The 21,199-nt window shown below is 46.3% G+C and overlaps 1 protein-coding gene across 1 annotated transcript in view; it reads left to right on the top strand.

Moving 5' to 3' along the window:
- The first annotated feature begins 2,008 nt into the window (after positions 1–2,008).
- Positions 2,009–21,199, top strand: part of CFAP251 (cilia and flagella associated protein 251) — a 79,724-nt gene continuing 60,533 nt past the window's right edge. The window contains exons 1-5 of the mRNA XM_047761834.1: positions 2,009–2,168; positions 3,826–4,319; positions 5,207–5,620; positions 11,709–11,849; positions 14,318–14,427. Of these exons, the coding sequence (XP_047617790.1) occupies positions 3,843–4,319; positions 5,207–5,620; positions 11,709–11,849; positions 14,318–14,427 (1,142 nt within the window). The 5' untranslated portion in view covers positions 2,009–2,168; positions 3,826–3,842. The remainder of the gene's footprint in view (positions 2,169–3,825; positions 4,320–5,206; positions 5,621–11,708; positions 11,850–14,317; positions 14,428–21,199) is intronic.

The following is a 21,199-nucleotide window of genomic DNA, read 5'->3' as shown; positions in this document are numbered from 1 at the left end:
TGACATCTCAGAAACACCATCCTTTAGGGAATGGGGTTTCCAGACAGGCTGCACTGTGTCTGAGTTTGCATTGCACCATTGCTACTCTGGATACAGATATTGCATCCTCAGCAGTTGGGCTTCCAGGGCCACAACTGCTGCCTTTAATAATAGGGAAAGCTAGGAGTTCCCATGTGGCTTAGTGGGTTAAGCATCTGGTGTTGTCACTTCTGTGGCTTGAGTCATTGCTGTGGCCAAAAAAAAATTAAAAAAAGAATAGGGAGGAGTTCCCATTGTGGCGCAGTAGAAACAAATACAACTAGGATCTATGAGGTTTCGGGTTCGATCCCTGGCCTCCCTCAGTGGGTCAAGGATCCGGCATTGCTGTGAGCTGTGGTGCAGGTCACAGACGCGGCTCAGATCTGATGTTGCTGTGGCCGTGGTGTAGGCCAGCAGTTGTATCTCTGATTGGACCCCTAGCCTAGGAACCTTCATATGTCACAGGTGCTGCCCTAAAACACACACACACACACACACACACACACACGCCAGGATGCACCCCCCCACACACACACACGCCAGGATGTACCACACACACACACACACACACACACACACACACGTGCCAGGATGCACCCCTGGTAGCCCAGGGTGTCAGCTTCTTCTTCTGTAACCCACCAGAGGGCAGCAAACTCCTTCCACTTCTGGAATAAAAGACCAGGCAAGTTTGCTTCTAATTTGACTTTCTGTACTTGAACCTCCTTGGCCACACTCAGCACTGTTTTGTAGACTGCTGAGGTCCATTGACACTGCTGATGGGAACCAGCAGTGCATGCTGACCTGTATTCTTGAAAACTCTTAATTCATCCTTTTATTTTCTCTCTTTAACGCAGCAAAATGAGTTTCCATGATTCCTAGTGACACCCTGTCTTACTTTCTCTCTGGACTGTATCACAGTGTTTATTTCCACAGTTCTTGGAGATCACTTTCTGTTTTCAGGGGGCATCTGGCCTATTCTGCTGAGGCATGCCTGGGTTCCCTGTGACTGGATTTGCTTGGGTTGGACACAGATACCAGCTTGCCCTGACAGGAGTCAGTACTGGGCTGTACTAGCCGTGGGTACTCATGCCCAACTGGAAAGCCTTCCTGTTGAGTGTATTCCTCCCAGCTGTGTACTCCAGTCAAACATCCATGTCTCTACCCCCTTTGTAGCCATAGATGTGCTGTGTTGACCAGTGTTTGCTGTTTAAATTGTTCTAATTCCAAGTGTTTTCAAACCGATTTTTCTAAGCCCTAGACTATAATAAACACAACTTGTCCCATCCAGTAATCCTTTTTACTTTTTGAGATGTATGCAAATGAATCAACCCAGCATTGGGGTACGGAGGTGGGAAGGGGAGAATCATTCATATCCTAAGATGCTAGCAGCACAGTATTTTGCATCAGTGCCTTTGGATGGTTTCCTACGTCTCCCTTTGGAAATCACAGAATGGCTACGCAGGTGGGCTGACTTTGTGAGATTCTAGTGGAGTCAATCTGCGGTGGAATCATCCTAATAGATTTAACCCCACTAGTTTGACAGAAACCCTTTGTGATAAAAACCGCAAGCCAATGTAACCTGTGTAATATTTAATCCCAGCCAACTGTAATTTTCTACACAGCGTGTAGTTCCCCGGGTGAAGCGGTGTTGGACAGATGGGTGCCGCATCTGTGAGACCGGGAAATTTAGTTTGTTTTTGACAAGAGAATTCTACCAAACAGTTCGTACTTCTTCACTTAATTTTGTCAAGCCTTCAGAAAGGCAGAATTGCTAGGATTGGCCTCTGCGGTGTCTCGGCGGGGGCGACGGGGGGCACCATGGGAAAAACTGGAGAGAATGGGAGGGGAGGAAAGGCAGCCAATTTCACGCCGAAGTCGCGGCGGCGCCTGTCTCTGCGGGGACCGGCAGGCGGCGTGCGGACCCGCTCTCGCCGCTTTCCGGACACGTGACCACTGTCCAGCCCTCTTGCTTTACTGCCCGTCGCCCGCGGCGGCGGCGGCGGCGGTCACCATGGGGACGGGGCTTGGGTGGCAACCGTAACTAGGGAGCAGGTGGAGGAGAAAGCAGCTGCCCCTAGGGGCCGGGAGGTGGACGAGTTGTCCAGGCCGCGGAAGACTTCGGCTTTTGAGGAACAGGGTCGGGGCACTCGGTGAGTCTAGGGCGGGGGCCTCCGTGGGGGGACGGAGGGCTCTCACTCAACCTGCGCCGGGCCTGAGGCATTTGCAGGGAAACTTGAGCTGGAGGAAGAGCCACCCTCCCTCTAGCCCACAGGCCTCTGCCGCCTCCGCCACCTCTTCAGCAAGAGTCAGTGGCAGAGTTTGACAGTCAAAAGAGTCTGTGCTAAGAGCCCTGGACTTGAAATCATAGCAATAATTTTTCAAATGGCTGAACTGAGCGTGGGAGAGGTTTGTTCATAGCTGTTTGATCTTGGGTAAGTCACCTCCCAGAGCTTGGCTCAAATTTGCTGTAAGGAGTAAACGAGAGAATGTGTTAGAAGTCTTTTAAACTTTCTAAGCAATTGCTGGCATTTCTTTAGCACTCTGTGTTGCAGCGGTGTTGAGCATTTTGCACATGTCATCTCTCTCATCTTCACAGCAACCCCAGAACTCAGGGTTATCGTTTTTATTTTTCCTGTGAGAAAATTGAAACTCCGAGGGCTAATGTGACTTGCTTGTGGTCACAGAGCAGCTGAGTGGTGGAGCTGGGATTCAGTGCTAGGAGAGGCTGACTGGAAAGCCCACACTTTTACCCCCTAAGCTACTTGCTTCTTCCCTTATTCATAGTATTAGGTTTGTTGCTAATGCCTGGACTATCATTTTGCTGCTTGTGGAAATATGAATATATTTAAAATGATTTAGCTGGCTTTAAAGTTGTTCCTAGAAAGATGAGGCCCCGGCAATTATTATTTTTTGTTTGTTTTTTTGGGGCCACACCCGTGGCATATGGAAGTTCCCAGGCTAGGGGTCGAATCAGAGCTGTAGCCGCTGGCCTACGCCAGAGCCACACCAGATCTGAGCCGTGTCTGTGACCTATACCACAGCTCACCGTAACAATGGATACTTAACCCACTGAGTGAGCCCAGGGATCGAACCCGCAACCTCATGGTCCCTAGTCAGATTCGTTTTCACTGCACTATGAAGGGAACTCCGCATTTTTTTTTTTGTCTTTTTGTTGTTGTTGTTGCTATTTCTTGGGCCGCTCCCGCGGCATATGGAGGTTCCCAGGCTAGGGGTTGAATCGGAGCTGCAGCCACCGGCCTACGCCAGAGCCACAGCAACGCAGGATCCGAGCCGCGTCTGCAACCTACACCACAGCTCACGGCAACGCCGGATCGTTCACCCACTGAGCAAGGGCAGGGACCGAACCCGCAACCTCATGGTTCCTAGTCGGATTCGTTAACCACTGCGCCACGACGGGAACTCCCTTTTTTTCTTTTCTTTTCTTTTTTTTTTTAAATGGCCTTACCCATGGTATATGGAAGCTCCCGGGCCAGGGATTGAATCTGAGCCTCAGCTGTGGCAATGCCGAGTTCTTAACCAACTGCACCTGGCCTGGGATTGAACCTGTACCTCCGCAGTGACCTGAGTTGCTGCTGTCAAATTCTTAATCCACTGTGTCACGGTAGAAATTCCCTGGGGTCAGTATTCTGAAAGATTTGGGATAGGCTTTCCCAGGAATATGGCATTCTTTTCATTCCTGTGGAAAGGAACAGTGCTGATGTTGTATGTTCCATTGATAGGTTTGTGCACCAGGGAATCCAAATGGGAAACAGAGGGCCTTGCTGATTATTCTCAAAATTTCTCTAGAAACTCCTCAGAGAAGAATGTCAGATGCGGAGGAAAACCCACTGGTGGAAATAGAAGAATATGGAGAAATAGAAATGGAAGAAGGAGAAGATGAAGGAGGAGGAGAAGAAGATCCATATTATAAAGAGCTAGAAAATATGCAAGAGGAATCCAAAGAAGATAACACATTAGCCTGGAGAGAGTCTCAGGGGGAGGAGGAGGAGGAGGGGGAGGATGGAGAGGAGGGGGAGAAGGAAAAAGGGATGGAGGAGGAAAAGGGAGAAGAGGAGAAAGAAGGGGAAGAGGAGAAGAGAATGGAGGAGGAAGGCGAGGAAGAAGAGGAGGAGGAAGAAGTTGGGAAGGAGGAGGAGGCTCTTAGGGAAGAAGTGGAGGAAGAGGCTGCAGGAGCCCAGGAGGAAACTGCAGTAAAGCCCCAAGAAGCCACCAAGTCCAGGAACAATTTGGATAGACTTACACCAACTGATTCCCAGTCAATCTTGTTAGGAACACTCCCAGTAAGTAGCAATTGTAACTCAGTCATTCATTCCTAATTGAACTCTCCACTTACCTGCCAGGCTATGGAGATATAAAACCAAATAAGACACAGTCCATTCTCTTAAGGAGCTTTAGGATGTGTCGGGAGACAGACCCATAACCAAAGGCCAAACATTATAAAACTCAATGCAGTGACTGAGAGATACATAGGAGAGATATAGGAATGTAAAAGCTGACCTGACCCAGCTTGGAGGATGGTCAGGAGGTGGAGCTTGGACCAGTACTGACTTAAAGGCTAGGGGTTACTGGAGTGTACTTGTTTAAACAGACTCAGCCTGTAGAACTCAACTCTGGTACAAGGAGAAGTGACTCTGTGACTCTGTGATAGTTTTGGAGGCCACCAGTGCCACTTCGCAGAATGATTTTGCAGTTGTGGGTCTGTTAAGAGGCAGAAAAAAACCTGACACACCCATGATGCATGTTATTTGAGTACACAATGTCCCAGGCTCCTTGTTAAAGCGCTTTATGATTTGTTTTTAGGGCCACCCCTGCGTCACATGGAAGTTCCCAGCCTAGGGGTGGAATCAGAGCTGCAGCTGATAGCCTACACCACAGCCACAGCAACACCAGATTTGAACTGCATCTGTGACCTGCACCAATGCTCGTGGTGATGCTGGATCCTTAACCCATTGAGCGAGGTCAGAGATGGAACCCACATCTTCATGGATACTAGTCAGGTTCTGAACCTGCTGAGCCACAACAGGAACTCCAGGTGCTTCATAATTTCCATATGAGGCTAACACTATAACTGGCTGACTAGGAATAGACAGGAAATGAAATGAGTTCATGTAGCCGCCTGTACTGTATTTGAAATCATAATCTTTTTATCCCCCCCCTTTTTTTAAAGAAAACCTCTAGTAGTGGCAAGTCAAAGCAGTCATTACAATCAGAGCTTTCCGAAACATCTGAGCCTCCAAGAGACCTGAGCTCACAATTAGATTTTCTTGATGTGGATCCAACCACTTATGGGGAACAACAGATTAGTTCCTCTGAAAGGCAGCCCTCAGGTGAGCCTGGGGAGCAAACTGACCAGACGCCCCAAGATGAACTGGAACAAGAAAGGAGAGACTCGGAGCCAGAAAGAGGAGACTTGGAGCCGGAAACGAGAGAAAGCAGAAAAGATAAAAGAGTGTCCTATATAAGTGAGAAAAGCGAAAAAGCATTCCAGCCCAAAGGAAGAACCCTGAAGGACTCACTGGTGTCCACCGCCACTGAGGACGTTTTGTTCCAAAAAGATGACAGTGCCAATGTGTACCCCTTGGTAAGTGTTACAGGTGTTTTAACTTCTCCCTGTGCTTTGAGAGTGTTGTGAAAAAGGGATTTTATGCATATGGGGAGAAGACGACCACCAGCAAGATCCTTTTTAAGCTAACAATAGGCTTGCATCTTTTTAAAGTTCAGTTCAGAGCTCTGGCTGGACATATGTGACAGAATGTGGACACCAATGCTGCATCCGAGTTCAGTCGTGATGCCCAGCAGGCAGGAAGTGCCTCACGTGGTTTATCTGTTGCATGGGGTGCTGTTTTCTTGTGGGAGACTCAAAACCATCCCTCCTCTTTCCCCTCTCCCCCGCCTCTCCATCTCTCTCTCTCTGTCTGTCTCTCTTTCTTTTCCCTCACCATCTCTCTCTCTTATTGTAATACTCCTCAATTCTGCCAATTCCTTCCCTTTTCCTCCTCTCCTCACCTCCTCTGCCTTCACTGGCTTGATCCCTTGACAAACGCCTAAAACCACAACCGGTTCCTAAAACTGCCTATCCCAAGATGGGTCAGTAAGTGAAAGGTCTGGAAAAAGTGCGAGCCGCTGGGAAAAGCACCAGGCGGTCCAAAGGAATTTGCCTTTGCTGCCACCGACAGTATTCCAGGGAGGCGCCATCTGTGAAAAATAAAAATATTATCCTTTGCCAAGAGAAGAAAGAGGAGGATTTTTCCCCCTCTTCCCTCCATCTGCTACTTTCTGAAAACTGTTTCCTAGGATTCACCCCCACTCCCCGCCCCATGCACACTGTAGATTCATGCCTTTGGAGGATTTGTAAGTGATTGTGTGCACATAATGTGGTTCCCAGTGCAGATTGAGCCCTTGACAGGTGTTAGCAACTCGGTGGTGATGATGTTGCTGCTGGTGGTGGTGATGGAAAGATGCCTTGGGGAAATGCTGATATCTGACAGCCTCCTTTCTGTAGATCTGGCCTGTTTTGAGCCGTGGAGTTAAAGGTTGGAGCTTGTGATTGCTCCTAAAAGAAAGAATAATTCAGTTTCGGAGCCCATGAAGACATCGTTTAGCCAACTAGGCAGAGATCAAGTAATGTCACTAGGGAGAGCACATGATCTTTGTGTCAGGATCCCTGCTCCCTGCTACCTGGACTTGAGAAGAGCTGCTGCCCAGGTCTGGGCCCTCTGTTAGCCTTGGGCTCACTGCAGAACCCAGATTTTCCTGGGCGATCTCCCTTTGCAGATTTGTTTAGCTCCTTGCCTTTTTCCTTTCCTTTTGCCTTGTTTCTTCTTTGTGTTAAAATTAATAAGTGCTCATTATAAAAAAAAACAACAACAATTACACACAGGCAAAGATCTCTATTCTGGAACACGCCCCCACTCCACTCCCATTTCCCTGAGGTGACTACAGTTGCAGTTTGGTATAACTGTGTATCTTTCCAGACCTTTTCTGTGCATATACAAGCATGTATCTGGGCACATTATCAGGGCACCAGTATCCAAGAAAGTGATGGGCTTTTATGTTGTAAATGTTCTTAGGACAAGGCATGGAGGTTAATTTAGGGTGATATAAGTAGAGTATTTGGACATGAGTGGATTCCTTCTAGCTGCTCAGTGTGATAAAAAACTGATATTGAGGGAGTTGCTGTTGTGGCTCAGTGGGTTAAGAACCTGACTAGTATTCATGAGGATGCAGGTTCAGTCCCTGGCCTTGCTCAGTGAGTTGAGAATCCGGTGTTGCCATGAGCTGTGGTGTAGATCACCGATGCAGCTCAGATCTCGTGTGGCTGTGGTGTAGGCCGGCAGCTGCAGCTCTGATTGGACCCCTAGCCTGGGACCTTCCATATGCCCTACATTTGGCCCTAAAAGGAAAATAATTCAGCTGTTCCCCTGTTGATGGCTATATGTGCTGTTTCTAATTTCTTGGCATCACTGAAGGTGCCTCAGTGAGTGAGCTTCTCCATCTCTGGGCCTGCAGCATCCTCCTTTTCCTTTGGGGTCCCCTGCCTTATCCCGAAGGCCTGTGTGATAACTCCCAGTGCTCATGGTAGATAATCATAACCATGGATACCATCCCCAGTCAAGAAACAAGGTACCACAGGTTTATGAGAAGGAATCATGTGACCCTCAAATATGGTGAAATCTGGTTTTAACAAAGTTTGGTTTTCTGGATCACCATGTTTTAGAAAAAGGTTGATGTAAGGGGCGGCTGTCTCCATGATCACTTGCCATGAATGTTAAAACCAGTGCAAAATGTGATGACTGTCAGTACTTTGTGATTTCATTTGATATGAGTGCTGCTTGAGTAAGGAAATTCTGTTCTTACAGAGTGAGGTCAGCTGAATTTTTCCCTTGAAAGAGTTGTTTTACCTGGAGGCAGGAGTCTGGTTAAGAATGTTTGCTTTTGCAGTGTTCCCTGGTGGCTCAGGGTTAAGGATCCGGTGTTGTCACTTCTGTGGTGCAGGTTCAGTTCCTGGCCTGGGAACTTTTGTATGCTATGGGTACAGCCAAAAAAAAAAAAAAAAAAAAAAAACCAAAAAACAAAAAACAAAACAAAACAAAAACTAAAAAGAATGTCTTTTCTTTTGTTAAATTGCAAAATAAATTTCCAGGATGGATATAATGCCTTTTAGAATGAGCAGGTTTCCCGAAGAACCATCCCATTTGAAGAAATTGGCTTTTAAGAACCAGCTAAATATCATACAGTTCCGTTCCTAGAAGTTTCAGCTTGAGACAATTATGATTCCATAATCCTACCGCTCATGACCACGCAATGAAAAGACCTAAATATAAATATAAATTACAGAGAGTGAGCAGATGGAAGCAGAAGAGAATGGGGAATGAAGCGTGTAGGAGAGAGATGTTGGCCACGTTGCCCACTATGTCTGTCTCGGGAGAAATATATGGAATATGAATTTAACCTTAAGTACTGTTCAAAGGTGAGAAAGGAAATTCACCAGATTTCTCTGCTCCAATATAATTCACTGATTTTTATTTATTTACTTATTTTTTTTTTAGCAACTAATCACTTAGCCATTACTTTAAACCAAATGGGCCTTGGTTAATTTTTAAAATAGACTTATTTTGGGGGGCAGTTTTTGGTTTACAGAAAAATTGAGTGAAAAGTACATAGTTCCCATGTATTCCCTTGTGCCTCCTCCACCCCAGTCTCCCCTCTCTCTCTCTCTTTTTTTGTTTTTTTGTCTTTTTGCTATTTCTTGGGCTGTTCCCATGGCATATGGAGGTTCCCAGGCTAGGGGTCGAATCAGAGCTGTAGCTGCCGGCCTACGCCTGAGCCACAGCAACGCGGGATCCGAGCCGCGTCTGCAACCTACACCACAGCTCACGGCAATGCTGGATCGTTAACCCACTGAGCAAGGGCAGGGACCGAACCCGCAACCTCATGGTTCCTAGTCGGATTCGTTAACCACTGCGCCACCACGGGGATTCCTCTCTCTCTCTCTTTTATTCTCGGTTGCACCAGTGGCATGAGGAAGTTCCCGGGACCAGGGATCAAACCCATGCCACAGCAGCAACTTGAGCTGCTACAGTGGTAATACTGGATTCTTAACCTGATGGGCCAATAGGGAACTCCCTGGTCTCCTCTCTTACTGATACCGTGCATTAGGAAAGTACGTTTGTCACTGTTAGTAAGCCAATATGGATGTATTAATATTACCTAAAGCCCATAGTTTACCCCAGGGTTCTCTCTTTGTGTTGTACCTTCTCTAGGTTGTTGTGTATAGAGTGGGTTCAATGCCCTAAAAATCCCCTGTGTCCCATCTGTTTATCCACCCCCTTTCTCGCCCCCCTTAACCCTGGCAACCACTAACTTTTTTTATTGTCTTTATAGTTTTGCCTTTTCCACAGTGTCTTGTAGTTGGAACCATACAGTATGTAGTGTTTTCAAGCTGGCTTCTTCTTCCCCCTTTTTTTTTCTTTTTTGGATAGAAGTTCCCAGGCTAGGGGATCAGATCCCAGCCCCACTTGCAACTTAGGCTGCAGCTGCAGCAATGCCAGATCCTGGCAATGTGGAATTTTTTAATCCTCTTAAGGGAATTTTGTCTCTTTATACTTTATCCTTCCAGGGTGTAAGGAACGAATACCCAGGCTGAATCATCGCCTTTCTTATAAAGTTACCTAGTGACATAACTTGTCCATTCAATATATTCTTGTTAAAGAAACTGAATTTCACAACATTAAATGCTCACTGTGTGTCTGGTCCAGCTGGGTCCAGGTCCTAGGGTGTGGATGAATAGGAATTTGTTTCCATTTGCTATGGAAGACTGTCCTTTCCTTTTTTGGGGGTGGGGGTGGGGTGGGGGATGCACTCACAATATGTGAAAATTCCTGGGCCAGGGATCAAACCTGCACCGCAGCTGTAACCAGAGCCATGGCAGTGACAACGCCGGATCCATAACCCACTGAGACACGAGGGAACGCCTCCTTTTTTTTTAAGAAAATATTTTTATTGAAATATATAAACAGAGTATGCACACTCAAGTGCAGAACTCATTGAATTCTTACGTAGTAAACACATCTGTGTAAGCACCAAACAGCTTTGCGTTTCTTTTTTAATGGAGATGTAATCCACACACCATACAAGTCACCCTCTTAAATTTTTTAAAAAATTGTGCTAAAAGGCACTTAACAGAAAACTTACCATCTTAACCTTTTTTACATGTGAACACTCAGTGGTATTAACTACATTCACACTGTTGTGCCACTATCATCATCATCCATCCCCGTAACTCTTCATCCTGTACCACATTCACTGTCCCTATGGTACATTCCCCAAGCCCAGTCCTTGGCTGCCACCCTTCTACTTTCTGTCTCTCGGAATCTGACTGCTCTAGGGACCTCATATAAATGGAGCCATTCAGTTCATACTTGCCTTTTTGTGACTGGTATATTTTCCTTACATAATGTCCTCAAGGTTCATGCATGTAGGAACATGTGTCAGAATCTCTTTTCTCTTTGGGGGCTGAGTAACATTCACATTCTCTTTATCCATTCTTCTGCTAATGGGCACTCGGCTTGCTTCCACCTTTCGGCTATTGTGACTAATGCTGCTATGAGCATGGGCGTACAAATATCTCTTTGAGACCCTGTTTTCAGTTCTTTTGGGTATGCAGCCAGACATGTAATTGCTGGATTTATATGGTAATTGTATTTTCAATTTTCTAAGGAACCTCTATACTGTCTTCCACAGCAGCTGCACCATTTCACATTCCCGCCAATAATACACAAGAGTCCCAGTTTCTCCACATCCTCAAAAAATTTACCCTTAAAGTTAAACGTTTTTTATATTTTGTTGAAGTATAGCTGATTTACAGTGTTGGTTTCAGGTGTACAGCAAAGTGATTCTATTATATATATGTGTGTGTATGTGTGTGTATTCTTTATTAGATTCTTTTCCATTATAGGTTATTACAAGATAATGAGTAGAGTTCCCTGGCGATATAGTAGGTCCTTCTTGGTTATCTCTTTTATAGATAACCGTGTGTATATATTAATTCCAGCATTCTAATTTATCCTTCTCACCATCCTACCCCCTCGCCCCTTTTTGTAATCATAAGTTTGTTTTCTATGTCTGTGAAAATTTATCCTTTTTTTGGGGGGCCATGCCTATAGCAAATTCCTGAGCTAGGGGTTGAACTCGTGCCATAGCAGTGACCCAACTGGCACTGTGACAACACTGGATCCTTAACCCACTGTGCCACAAGGGAACTCCTTAAATTTACCCTTTTAAAATGAATCATTGTTTGGTTTTTAGCCCATTGACAAGGTTAAGCAACCCTGGCCACTGTCTAATTCCAGAACATTTCCATTGCCCCCAGAAGAAGCTTGCACGCAGTAAGCAGTCATTCCCCTCTCTACCTCCGCTCAGCCCAGGGCAACCACCGATCTACTTTCTGTCTCCGTATATTTGTCTTCCGGACATTTCACAAAGACAGGATCGTATATGTGGTCCTTTGCAGCTGGCCCCTCTCACTGAGCATGAGTTTTCAGGGGTCGTCCATGTGTGTTGAGGACCCCTCAGGGTTGCTCCTCTTTATTGGCTGCCACGATTACCCGGGTGTCCCAGCTCCGGGCTGCTCACCGTCTCGTCTTTCTGGTTTTACCTTTGTCTTCCAGACCATGACCTGGACATTTGGATGGAACAGTTCCCTTCCCGTGTACTACATTCGAGACGAAAACCACAGAGTTCTCCTGTACGCCAGCGCTCACACCGTGGTCATCTACAACGTCTTCAAGAATAACCAGCACCATCTCCAGGTCTACAGGGGTTTCTTACTTCAAGTGAGGGAGGTTGCCTTTACCTCAAATACAGCACTTTTTTTTGGTTTTTAGGGCCACACCCGTGGCATATGTAGGTTCCCAGGCTGGGGCGTCCAATCGGATCTATAGCCTCTGGCCTACACCACTGCTCACAGCAATGCCGGATCCTTAACCCACTGAGCAAGGCCTGGGATCGAACCTGCAACCTCATGGTTCCTAGTCGGATTCGTTTTCACTGTGCCACGACGGTAACTCTGACAGCACTTTGGTTTTCATGTCAGGGGCCAACTTTATTCTATCACAGTCTCGTTTCTCTACCTCCCTTCTGAAAATAGCAGATACTGTCTTTAGAAACACATTTCATTGTTGTCTCTCTGATTCTAGTCAGAATCAATTTACATAGCAGCAGACTTTAATTTTATGATAACCAGAATCCAAAACGTCTATATTTTTTCACATTTCCTTAAAAATGTGGTCAGGAGAGAACCATGTCTCCAGAGAACTGCAGTAAAAGGCAGAGGACGGCTCTTCAGCCGGGATTTGGATCTAATTAACACTTAGACTCCTTTCCAGGGCTTTGATCCTCCTAGTCATGCTGAGGAGTGGGTGTGAACGTCCCCATTTCACAGGAGAGGAAACTGAGGCTCAGAGTGATTGAGCTGACTTGCCCAGGGCTACACCAGTGGATGGTGAAGCCAGGTCTTAAATCCATGTCTCCTTACTTCAAAGCATTAAGTAGGACAGTTGTCCCCTCTCTCTGTCTTTATTTACACTGCACTCTGTACCTCCCTGAATGTCCTGCATGCCTGTCCTCCCCACACTGCTCTGCTTCCTCTGTTGTGCACATTTTTGACCCTTTTTCTTTTAGTCATTTTCTTATCCACCTGTCACATTTGCCTGCTATCTGCCTTACCACTAGTTAATCTGGTAAACAGTTCCACAGTAACCCATTTCAATTGACATGTATTTTAATAAGGACCTTCCTTAGTCAATGTCTAGATCAAAAACTTCACCAGGTATTTGCCAAGAGCTCAGCCAATACTCAGCATCGTGCCAGGGATCCAAGACACGTGGGTACAGCTTTAAGGGATTTGCGTTCTGGAAGTCCGTAAATACACAGTCAGCAAGCAGCCCTCCTTGGAGCTAAGTTGAATGTGTAGCACTGAGCACAGGGGTAATGGCAGGGGGAGAGGAACACTGTGTGGGGGCAGGCTCAGGTCAGGAGAGGCGGGCCAGGCAGCTAAGCATCCAGCCTCCCCAGAGTTGGGTGGATGGGAATGGCCTAGGCCATTCATTCATCCATCCATTGCATGTGTATTTATCGTGACCACTGTGTTTCAGATGACAGATCTGTGGTCATGAACAAAACAGACCTAACCTCCCCCCACTAGATGGAGCTTATAGTCTGGGGGCGAGCCAGACATTAAACAAATGAAAAAAAGAAGACAAAAAGAAAAAAAATTGGAATTCTCTTGTGGTGTAACAGGTTAAGGATCTGGTATTGTCACTGAAGCTGCTTGGATCACTACAGTGGTGGGGGTTTGGTCCCTGGCCTGGGAACTTCCACATGCTGCTAGTATCCATGAGGATGCAGGTTTGATCCCTGGCCTCGCTCAGTGGGGTTAAGGATCCAGTGTTGCCCTGAGCTGTGGTGTAGGTTGCAGACGAGGCCCAAATCTGGCATTGCTGTGGTTGTGGCCGTAGGCTGGCAGCTGCAGCTTTGATTTTATCCCTAGCCTGGGAACTTCCATATGCCACTGGTGTGGCCCTAAAAAAAAAAAAAAAAGGCACATAAATATATAATTAAAAATTGCAACAATTGCTTGAAAGGAAGTGTGAAAATGCCCTAAGATAGAAAACCTAGGGTGAAGGGAGACTTCCTCTGGATTGGGTGGGCAGGGAGTGAAAGATGTGCCATTTATGCTGAGACTAAGAAAGAGCCATCCAGGGATAGTTTAGGGGGAGGACCATTCCAGACAGAAAGAGCTTCAAGTTTTCAGGCCTCGTGTGTGGGGCCCAGAGAGGAGGCCAGAGTGAGCGAGGGGAGATGTGGAAAGAGGGAGACAGGGGCTCTTTCCTGCCTCTCATCTTGCCTGTGATTCTCTATGTGGGGAGGATCATAGGAGGCTAAGAGGGAAAGCACAGGCCGGTGAGGAGGCTTTGGTCCCAAGGCTGCTCGGTGACCTGTGTGAACACAGTTTTAGGGAGATGAGGCAGCAGGGAGGTTCAAGGGGGCAAGGGGATGCACCCAGACATTTATTTTCGACCTTAGCTCAGAGTTGGGACGTGCCTAGACCCCTAGGAAGCCACTGTTCCTGTGGGAAGTGTCGCTTATCCTGCCAGTGTTTTGAGGGGAGGCGGGTGGGAGGAGGGTTTTCAGCCAGTGGCATCTGGCAGGGGAGCCCAGGTCTCTCTCTGGGGCCCCACCTTTCCTGTCTCAGAGCTGCTTCTCTCCGGGTCTCTAGGGCCACCCCAACGTGATCTCCTGCCTCTGCGTCAGCGAAGACCGGCGGTGGGTCGCCACGGCCGACAAAGGGCCCGACTGCCTGATAATCATATGGGACTCTTTCACAGGGTAGGCTTGCGCTGCCACCCCCACCCCATCTCTGCTGCCCACTGTGACCAGCAGAGACGAGTGATGCTGGTCTGGGAGTACAGAAGCCGGTAGTGGCATGTGGGGTGACGGGAGAGGCTGCCCGGGAGGTCATCTTACTGCCTGGAGGCCTGTGGGAGTGACATTACTTGGGTGAACCTTCCATGTATGATTCTTGGCCCTTCAAGGCTGGAAACTGGGTTTGTCGGTGGCCCCCTGGGTGCACTGGGCTGAGGGTGGCCAAGTCACACCCACCAAGCTGGGAGGCCCAGGGACGCCACGTGACTTTCACCAGCTAAAAAAAAAAAAAGACTAATCACACTCATGATCCTTGTTTCCCAAGGCTGCTATAAGATATTGCCCCAAACTGGGTGGCTCAAAAATCTGTGGAACTTATTCTCTCACGGTTCACAAGGCCAGAAGTCTGAAATCAGGATGTCTGCAGGGAGCTCCTGGGGCCCTGAGAGAGAACCTGTCCCACGCTCCCCTCCAGTTGCCTGCGCCCTCAGTGGTCCTTGACCCATAGATGTTTCATTCCAGCCTCTGCTTCCATCTTCCTGTGGCATTTTCCCTCTTCTATAGGGATATCAGTTGCTGGGTTTAGGGTCCACCCTAAACCAGCACGACCTCATCCTAACTAATTACATCTGCCAAGACTCTCTTTCCTTATAAGGTCACATTCTGAGGTTCTGGGTGGATGTGAATTTCGAGGGGGCCACTATTGGATCTACTCTCCTTACCTTCCAGGATTGTTAGGAAGACCTAGACGATGACGGCTGCTCCCAGATGTGTCCTTTCTTAATTCCTGGCTCTAGAGGCGGAGCTCAGTGCTGGATTCATTGACAAGACTATAAGGTCTTGTCTGGTGTGCAGGAGGGTGGGGCGGAGTGAGGTGGGGGTGGGCAAGTCCAGGCGGACAAGAAGGTTAGGAAGAAGTTATGTTGAAAGTTCTAGGACACGGAGTTCCTGTCGTGGCTCAGTGGTTAACGAATCGGACTGGGAACCAGTTCAGTTGTGGGTTCGATCCCTGGCCTCGCTCGGGGGTTAAGGATCTGGTGTTGCTGTGAGCTGTGGAGTAGGCCGCAGATGTGGCTCCAATTGGACCCCTAGCCTGGGAACCTCCACGTGCCACAGGTGCAGACCTAGAAAAGACAAAAAAAAAAAAAAGTTCTAGGACACGAGAACCGTTCTCCCCCTGGTAACCAGTGGCCTCCATAGGGCCATGTTACCTAATCCTGGTCCTCATCTGGCTTGACCTCTGTGGATTTATTCTTCATTCTCCTTGGTTTCTCTGATTCCCTGTCACCCTGGTTCTCATCCTGCTTGCTGTCTGTCCCCTCTCAGCCACTCGTCAGCCTCATCCTCGTCTCGCCATTCTTTAGCTGTGGCCTAGATGATGAGGAGGCTGTTGGTGATGCTCTTCAGCCAGGAAGGAGCAGATCCAGGGTTTGAAACCTCGAAGTCTTACTCTCAATAATGACTTCTGTGTTTCTCTGCTGATGGGGAAGCTGCTAGAGACCTTCCACCTGCATGTCCCATGGGCGTCTCCTGCTAAAATGTACAAAATCCTGTGCTTCTACCTCCAAACAGCTTCTGAACCCACCCCAGCCACCTCTGTCCACACCCATCTTTTCCTGGCTGGGCCATTGAAACAGCCCTCCTGACTAATCTCCCTTCCTGCAGTTCCATTCTTCAACCTGGCTTCTGTGACACTGGACCACTTCTTTTTTTTGGCTGCTCCAGCGTCATACTGAAGTTCTGAGGCCAGGGGTCAAACCCACGCCACAGCACTGACCTGAGCTGCTGCAGTGACAGCACTGGATCCTTAACCCACTGCACTGCCAGGGAACTCCTGAACCACTTTTAAGCATGTAATTCATTGGCATTAATTGCTTTCACAATGTTGTGCAACCATTACCTCTATTTCCGGAACACTTTAACTACCCAACCAGAAAATCTGAAGGGATAAACTCCCCATTCCCCCTCCCCTCAACCTCTGTTAGCCTCTGATGGGCTTTCTGTCTCTATAGATCTGCTTGTTCTGGACATCTCATGTCAATGGAATCATGCAACCTGTGGCTTTTGTGTTTGGCTTCTTTCACATAGCAAAACATTTTCAAAATTCTTCCCTGCTGTGGCATGAATCAGTCCTCTATTCCCTGTTATAGCTATTTACGATCTCATTGCATGGGTATACAGCATCTTGTTTATCCCCTCACCTGTTGCTTTTTTGTTGTTGTCTTTTTTATTTTTTAATTATTGGTTTTTTTTTTTGTCCTTTTGCCTTTTCTAGGGCCACTCCTGCTGCATATGGAGGTTCCCAGGCTAGGGGTCCAATCAGAGCTGTAGCTGCTGGCCTACGCCAGAGCCACAGCAACTCGGGATCTGAGCCGCATCTGCGACCTACACCACAGCTCATGGCAACGCCGGATCCTTAACCCACTGAGCAAGGGCAGGGATCTAACCCACAACCTCATGGTTCCTAGTCGGATTCGTTAACCACTGAGCCATGATGGGAACTCCCACCTGTTGCTTTTTTAAAAAATCATTTTAATGCATTTTTTTTTCCCGCTGTACAGCATGGGGACCAAGTTACACACACATGTATACATACTTTTTCCTCCCATTGTCGTGTTGTGATGTAAGTATCTAGACATAGTTCCAAATGCTACACAGCAGGATCTCATTGTAAATCCATTCCAAGAGCAATAGATTGCATCCGTTAACCCCAAGCTCCCGTTCCCTCCCGCTCCCTCCCTCTCCCCCTGGACAGCCACAAGTCTGTTCTCCAAGTCCATGATTTTCTTTTCTGTAGAATCATTTTAATACATTTTAGTTGAATGCACAGGTCTCCTTTGGTCACCATCTCTAATCCTAGTCCTCTGTGTAGTAGGTTTGGGGTGTTTTCTCACAGAACACTTGCTGTCGATTTACATACACATAGGTGGCCATGATCATGTCTCATCAGATGGTGTCTCTCCATGACATTCTAGGTGTGAGCTTTTCCCCAATGCAAAATATGGCCTTTTTTTTTTTTTTTTTTTTTTTGTAGGGCTGTACTCACGGCATATGGAGGTTCCCAGGCTAGGGGTTGAATTGGAGCTGTAGCCGCCAGCCCACACCAGAGCCACAGCAATGTGGGATCCAAGTTGTGTCTGTGACCTACACCACAGTTCATATACACTGGATCCTTCACCCATCGAGCAAGGCCAGGGATTGAACCTGCGTCCTCATGGATACTAGTCAGATGAGTTTCTGCTGAACCAGGATGGGAACTCCTCCCCAACACAGTCAGATTGTGTTGCTCCCCTGCTTAAAACCCTCCGGAGGCTGCCCATTGCTAGCTCAGCCCTTGTTACAGGAAGTCCGTACCTTATATCAGGGTCATGCAAACACTTCCTCCACAAATGAAAGGCCCTGTCTGCATGCGCACCCAGCATCTCTAGCCCTCACAGGGGCTGCAAGTCATGGGACATCCAGCTGACACACGGGGCAGGTTACCTCCTGCATCAGGAACTCCAAAGGCAGGAACAGTGGGTCCTGCAGGTGGATCTCTTCTCTCATGCCCTTGCTGGCAGTCCCTTGCTCCAGGCAGAGCTGGCCTCCTTTCAAACTGTGTTTATCTTTTGCTTTTTTCTTGTTTAATAAAGCCATCTTCTCCATTAGACTGGGGGTGGCTCTGGCAGTAATTTTTAAAAATTACAAAGTTAAGCATATCTGTGGTTAACAATTCGAATGATATGTCAATATGAGTTTTATGATATTGCAAATGATGACCTTGGGAACCCAGAAGGGATTTTTTTTTTTTAGAATTAATAGTCACTTTGTTAAAGTGATAAACTATACTTCTTTTTTAAGATACTAGTTCAAAAAAGAAAAGAAGAGTAAGTTCAACTTAAGTCTTCTTCTATAAATTTAACACATTTAAGTTCAACTTAAATCTTCTATGACTCTAACATATTTTTTTCAGTTGCCTATTGGGGGCTTTGATTAATGTTTGGTCCCACTTACAGATTTTATTATTACATCCTTTTAAACATTTCAAACTGAATTCAGAAATTAAATGTATTCTATTTGATCTTTAAGTTCTTTATCAGTCTGATTAACAAATAAATCCTTCACTAGTATTTTAAGTAATTCTTGTAAATCTAATAAAGTAGACATAAATACGGCAAATCTTAAATTCTGTTAAATGTTCTAATATTGTTTATAAACCTAATATGATTAGAATTTAAAATCACAAGTCTAAATCAACTACAGACTTTAAATTAGAATCACAAATCTAATCTGTTAGAGACTCTGATATGTTAAATTCTCTTAAACCTCATTCCTTAAAAAATAAATTCTTTTATTTCAAATATGTTAATAGTACAGGTTCAACTGGGAGTTCCTGTTGTTGCTCAGTGGGTTAAGAATCTGATGGCAGCAGCTCAAGTTGCTGCGGAGGTGCAGGTTTGATTCCCAGCCCAGCACAGTGAGTTAAAGGGTCTGGCATTGCTGTAGCTGCAGCTCAGATTCAATCCCTGGCCCTCATTAAAGAAAAAAAAAATTGTGGCATTCCTGTTGTGGCACAGTGGAAACAAATCCAACTAGGAACCATGAGGTTGCGGGTTCGATCCTTGGCCTTGCTCAGTAGGTTAAGGATCTGGCGTTGCCGTGAGCTGTGGTGTAGGTTGCAGACGCTGCTCAGATCCTGAGTTGCTGTGGCTCTAGTGTAGGCCGGTGGTTACAGCTCCAGTTTGACCCCTAGCCTAGGAACCTCCATATGCTAGGGGTGCGGCCCTAAAAAGACAAAAGACAAAAAATAAATTATTATAGTTGATTTACAATGTTCTGTCAACTTCTGCTGTACAGCAAAGTGACCCAATCATACATACATATACATTCTTTTTCTCATATCCTATCATGTTCTATCACAAGTGATTGGATATAATTCCCTGTGCTGTATAGTAGGACCTCATTCCTTGTCCATTCTAAATGAAATAGCTTGCATCTATTAATCCCAAACTCCTAGTCCATCCTACTCCTCCCCCCGACCCCTTGGCAACCACAAGTCTGTTATCCATGTCTGTGAGTCTGTTTCTGTTCTGTAGATAGGTTCATTTATGCCATATATATTTTTTTTTATTTTCCCACTGTACAGCAAGGGGGTCAGGTTATCCTTACATGTATACATTACAATTACATCCCCCCCACCCTTTCTTCTGTTGCAACATGAGTATCTAGACAAAGTTCTCAATGCTATTCAGCAGGATCTCCTTGTAAATCTATTCTAAGTTGTGTCTGATAAGCCCAAGCTCCCGATCCCTCCCACTCCCTCCCCCTCCCATCAGGCAGCCAAAAGTCTCTTCTCCAAGTCCATGATTTTCTTTTCTGAGATGTTCATTTGTGCTGGATATTAGATTCCAGTTATAAGTGATATCATATGGTATTTGTCTTTGTCTTTCTGGCTCATTTCACTCAGTATGAGATTCTCTAGTTCCATCCATGTTGCTGCAAATGGCATTATGTCATTCTTTTTTATGGCTGAGTAGTATTCCATTGTGTATATATACCACATCTTCTGAATCCAATCATCTGTCGATGGACATTTGAGTTGTTTCCATGTCCTGGCTATTGTGAATAGTGCTGCAATGAACATGCGGGTGCACGTGTCTCTTTTAAGTAGAGTTTTGTCCGGATAGATGCCCAAGAGTGGGATTGCGGGGTCATATGGAAGTTCTATGTATAGATTTCTAAGGCATCTCCAAACTGTTCTCCATAGTGGCTGTACCAGTTTCCATTCCCACCAACAGTGTAGGAGGGTTCCCTTTTCTCCACAGCCCCTCCAGCACTTGTTATTTGTGGATTTATTAATGATGGCCATTCTGACTGGTGTGAGGTGATATCTCATGGTAGTTTTGATTTGCATTTCTCTTAAAATCAGCGATGTTGAGCATTTTTTCATGTGTTTGTTGGCCATCTGTATATCTTCTTTGGAGAAATGTCTGTTCAGGTCTTTTGCCCATTTTTCCATTGATTGATTGGTTTTTTTGCTGTTGGGTTGTATAAGTTGTTTATATATTCTAGAGATTAAGCCCTTGTCAGTTGCATCATCCGTATTTTTATTTTATTATTATTTTTAGCATTGCTCCTGTGGCACATGGAGGTTCCCAGGCTAGGGGTTGAATTAGAGCTGCAGCTGCCAGCCTATACCACAGCCATAGCAACACAGGATCCTTACCCACTGATGGAGGCCAGGGATTGAACCCGCATCCTCATGGATCCTAGTCAGGTTCGTTAACCACTGAGCCACAAAGGGAATGCCAACTTTGTGCCATATTTTAGATTCCACATATAAGTGATACCATATGCTATTTGTCTTTCTGATTTACTTCACTAAATATGAGAATCTCTAGTTCCATCCATCTTTCTGCAAACGGTACTATTTTGTTCTTTTATATGGCTGAGTAGTATTCATTGTATATATGGATATCATCTTAATCCATTCATTTGTCGGTAGACATTTAGGTTGTTTCCGTGTCTTGTCTATTGTGAACAGTGCTGTTATGAATATAGGGGTGCACGTATCTTTTTTTTTTTTTTTGTCTTTTTGCTATTTCTTTGGGCCGCTCCCGCGGCATATGGAGGTTCCCAGGCTAGGGGTTGAATTGGAGCCGCAGCCGCTGGCCTACACCATAGCCACAGCAACTCGAGATCCAAGCCACGTCTGCAACCTACACCACAGCTCAGGGCAACGCCGGATCCTTAACCC

Source organism: Phacochoerus africanus, chromosome 15 (genome assembly GCF_016906955.1).
Source record: "Phacochoerus africanus isolate WHEZ1 chromosome 15, ROS_Pafr_v1, whole genome shotgun sequence".
NCBI lineage: Eukaryota > Metazoa > Chordata > Mammalia > Artiodactyla > Suidae > Phacochoerus > Phacochoerus africanus.
This window is presented reverse-complemented; position numbering and strand designations above follow the sequence as displayed.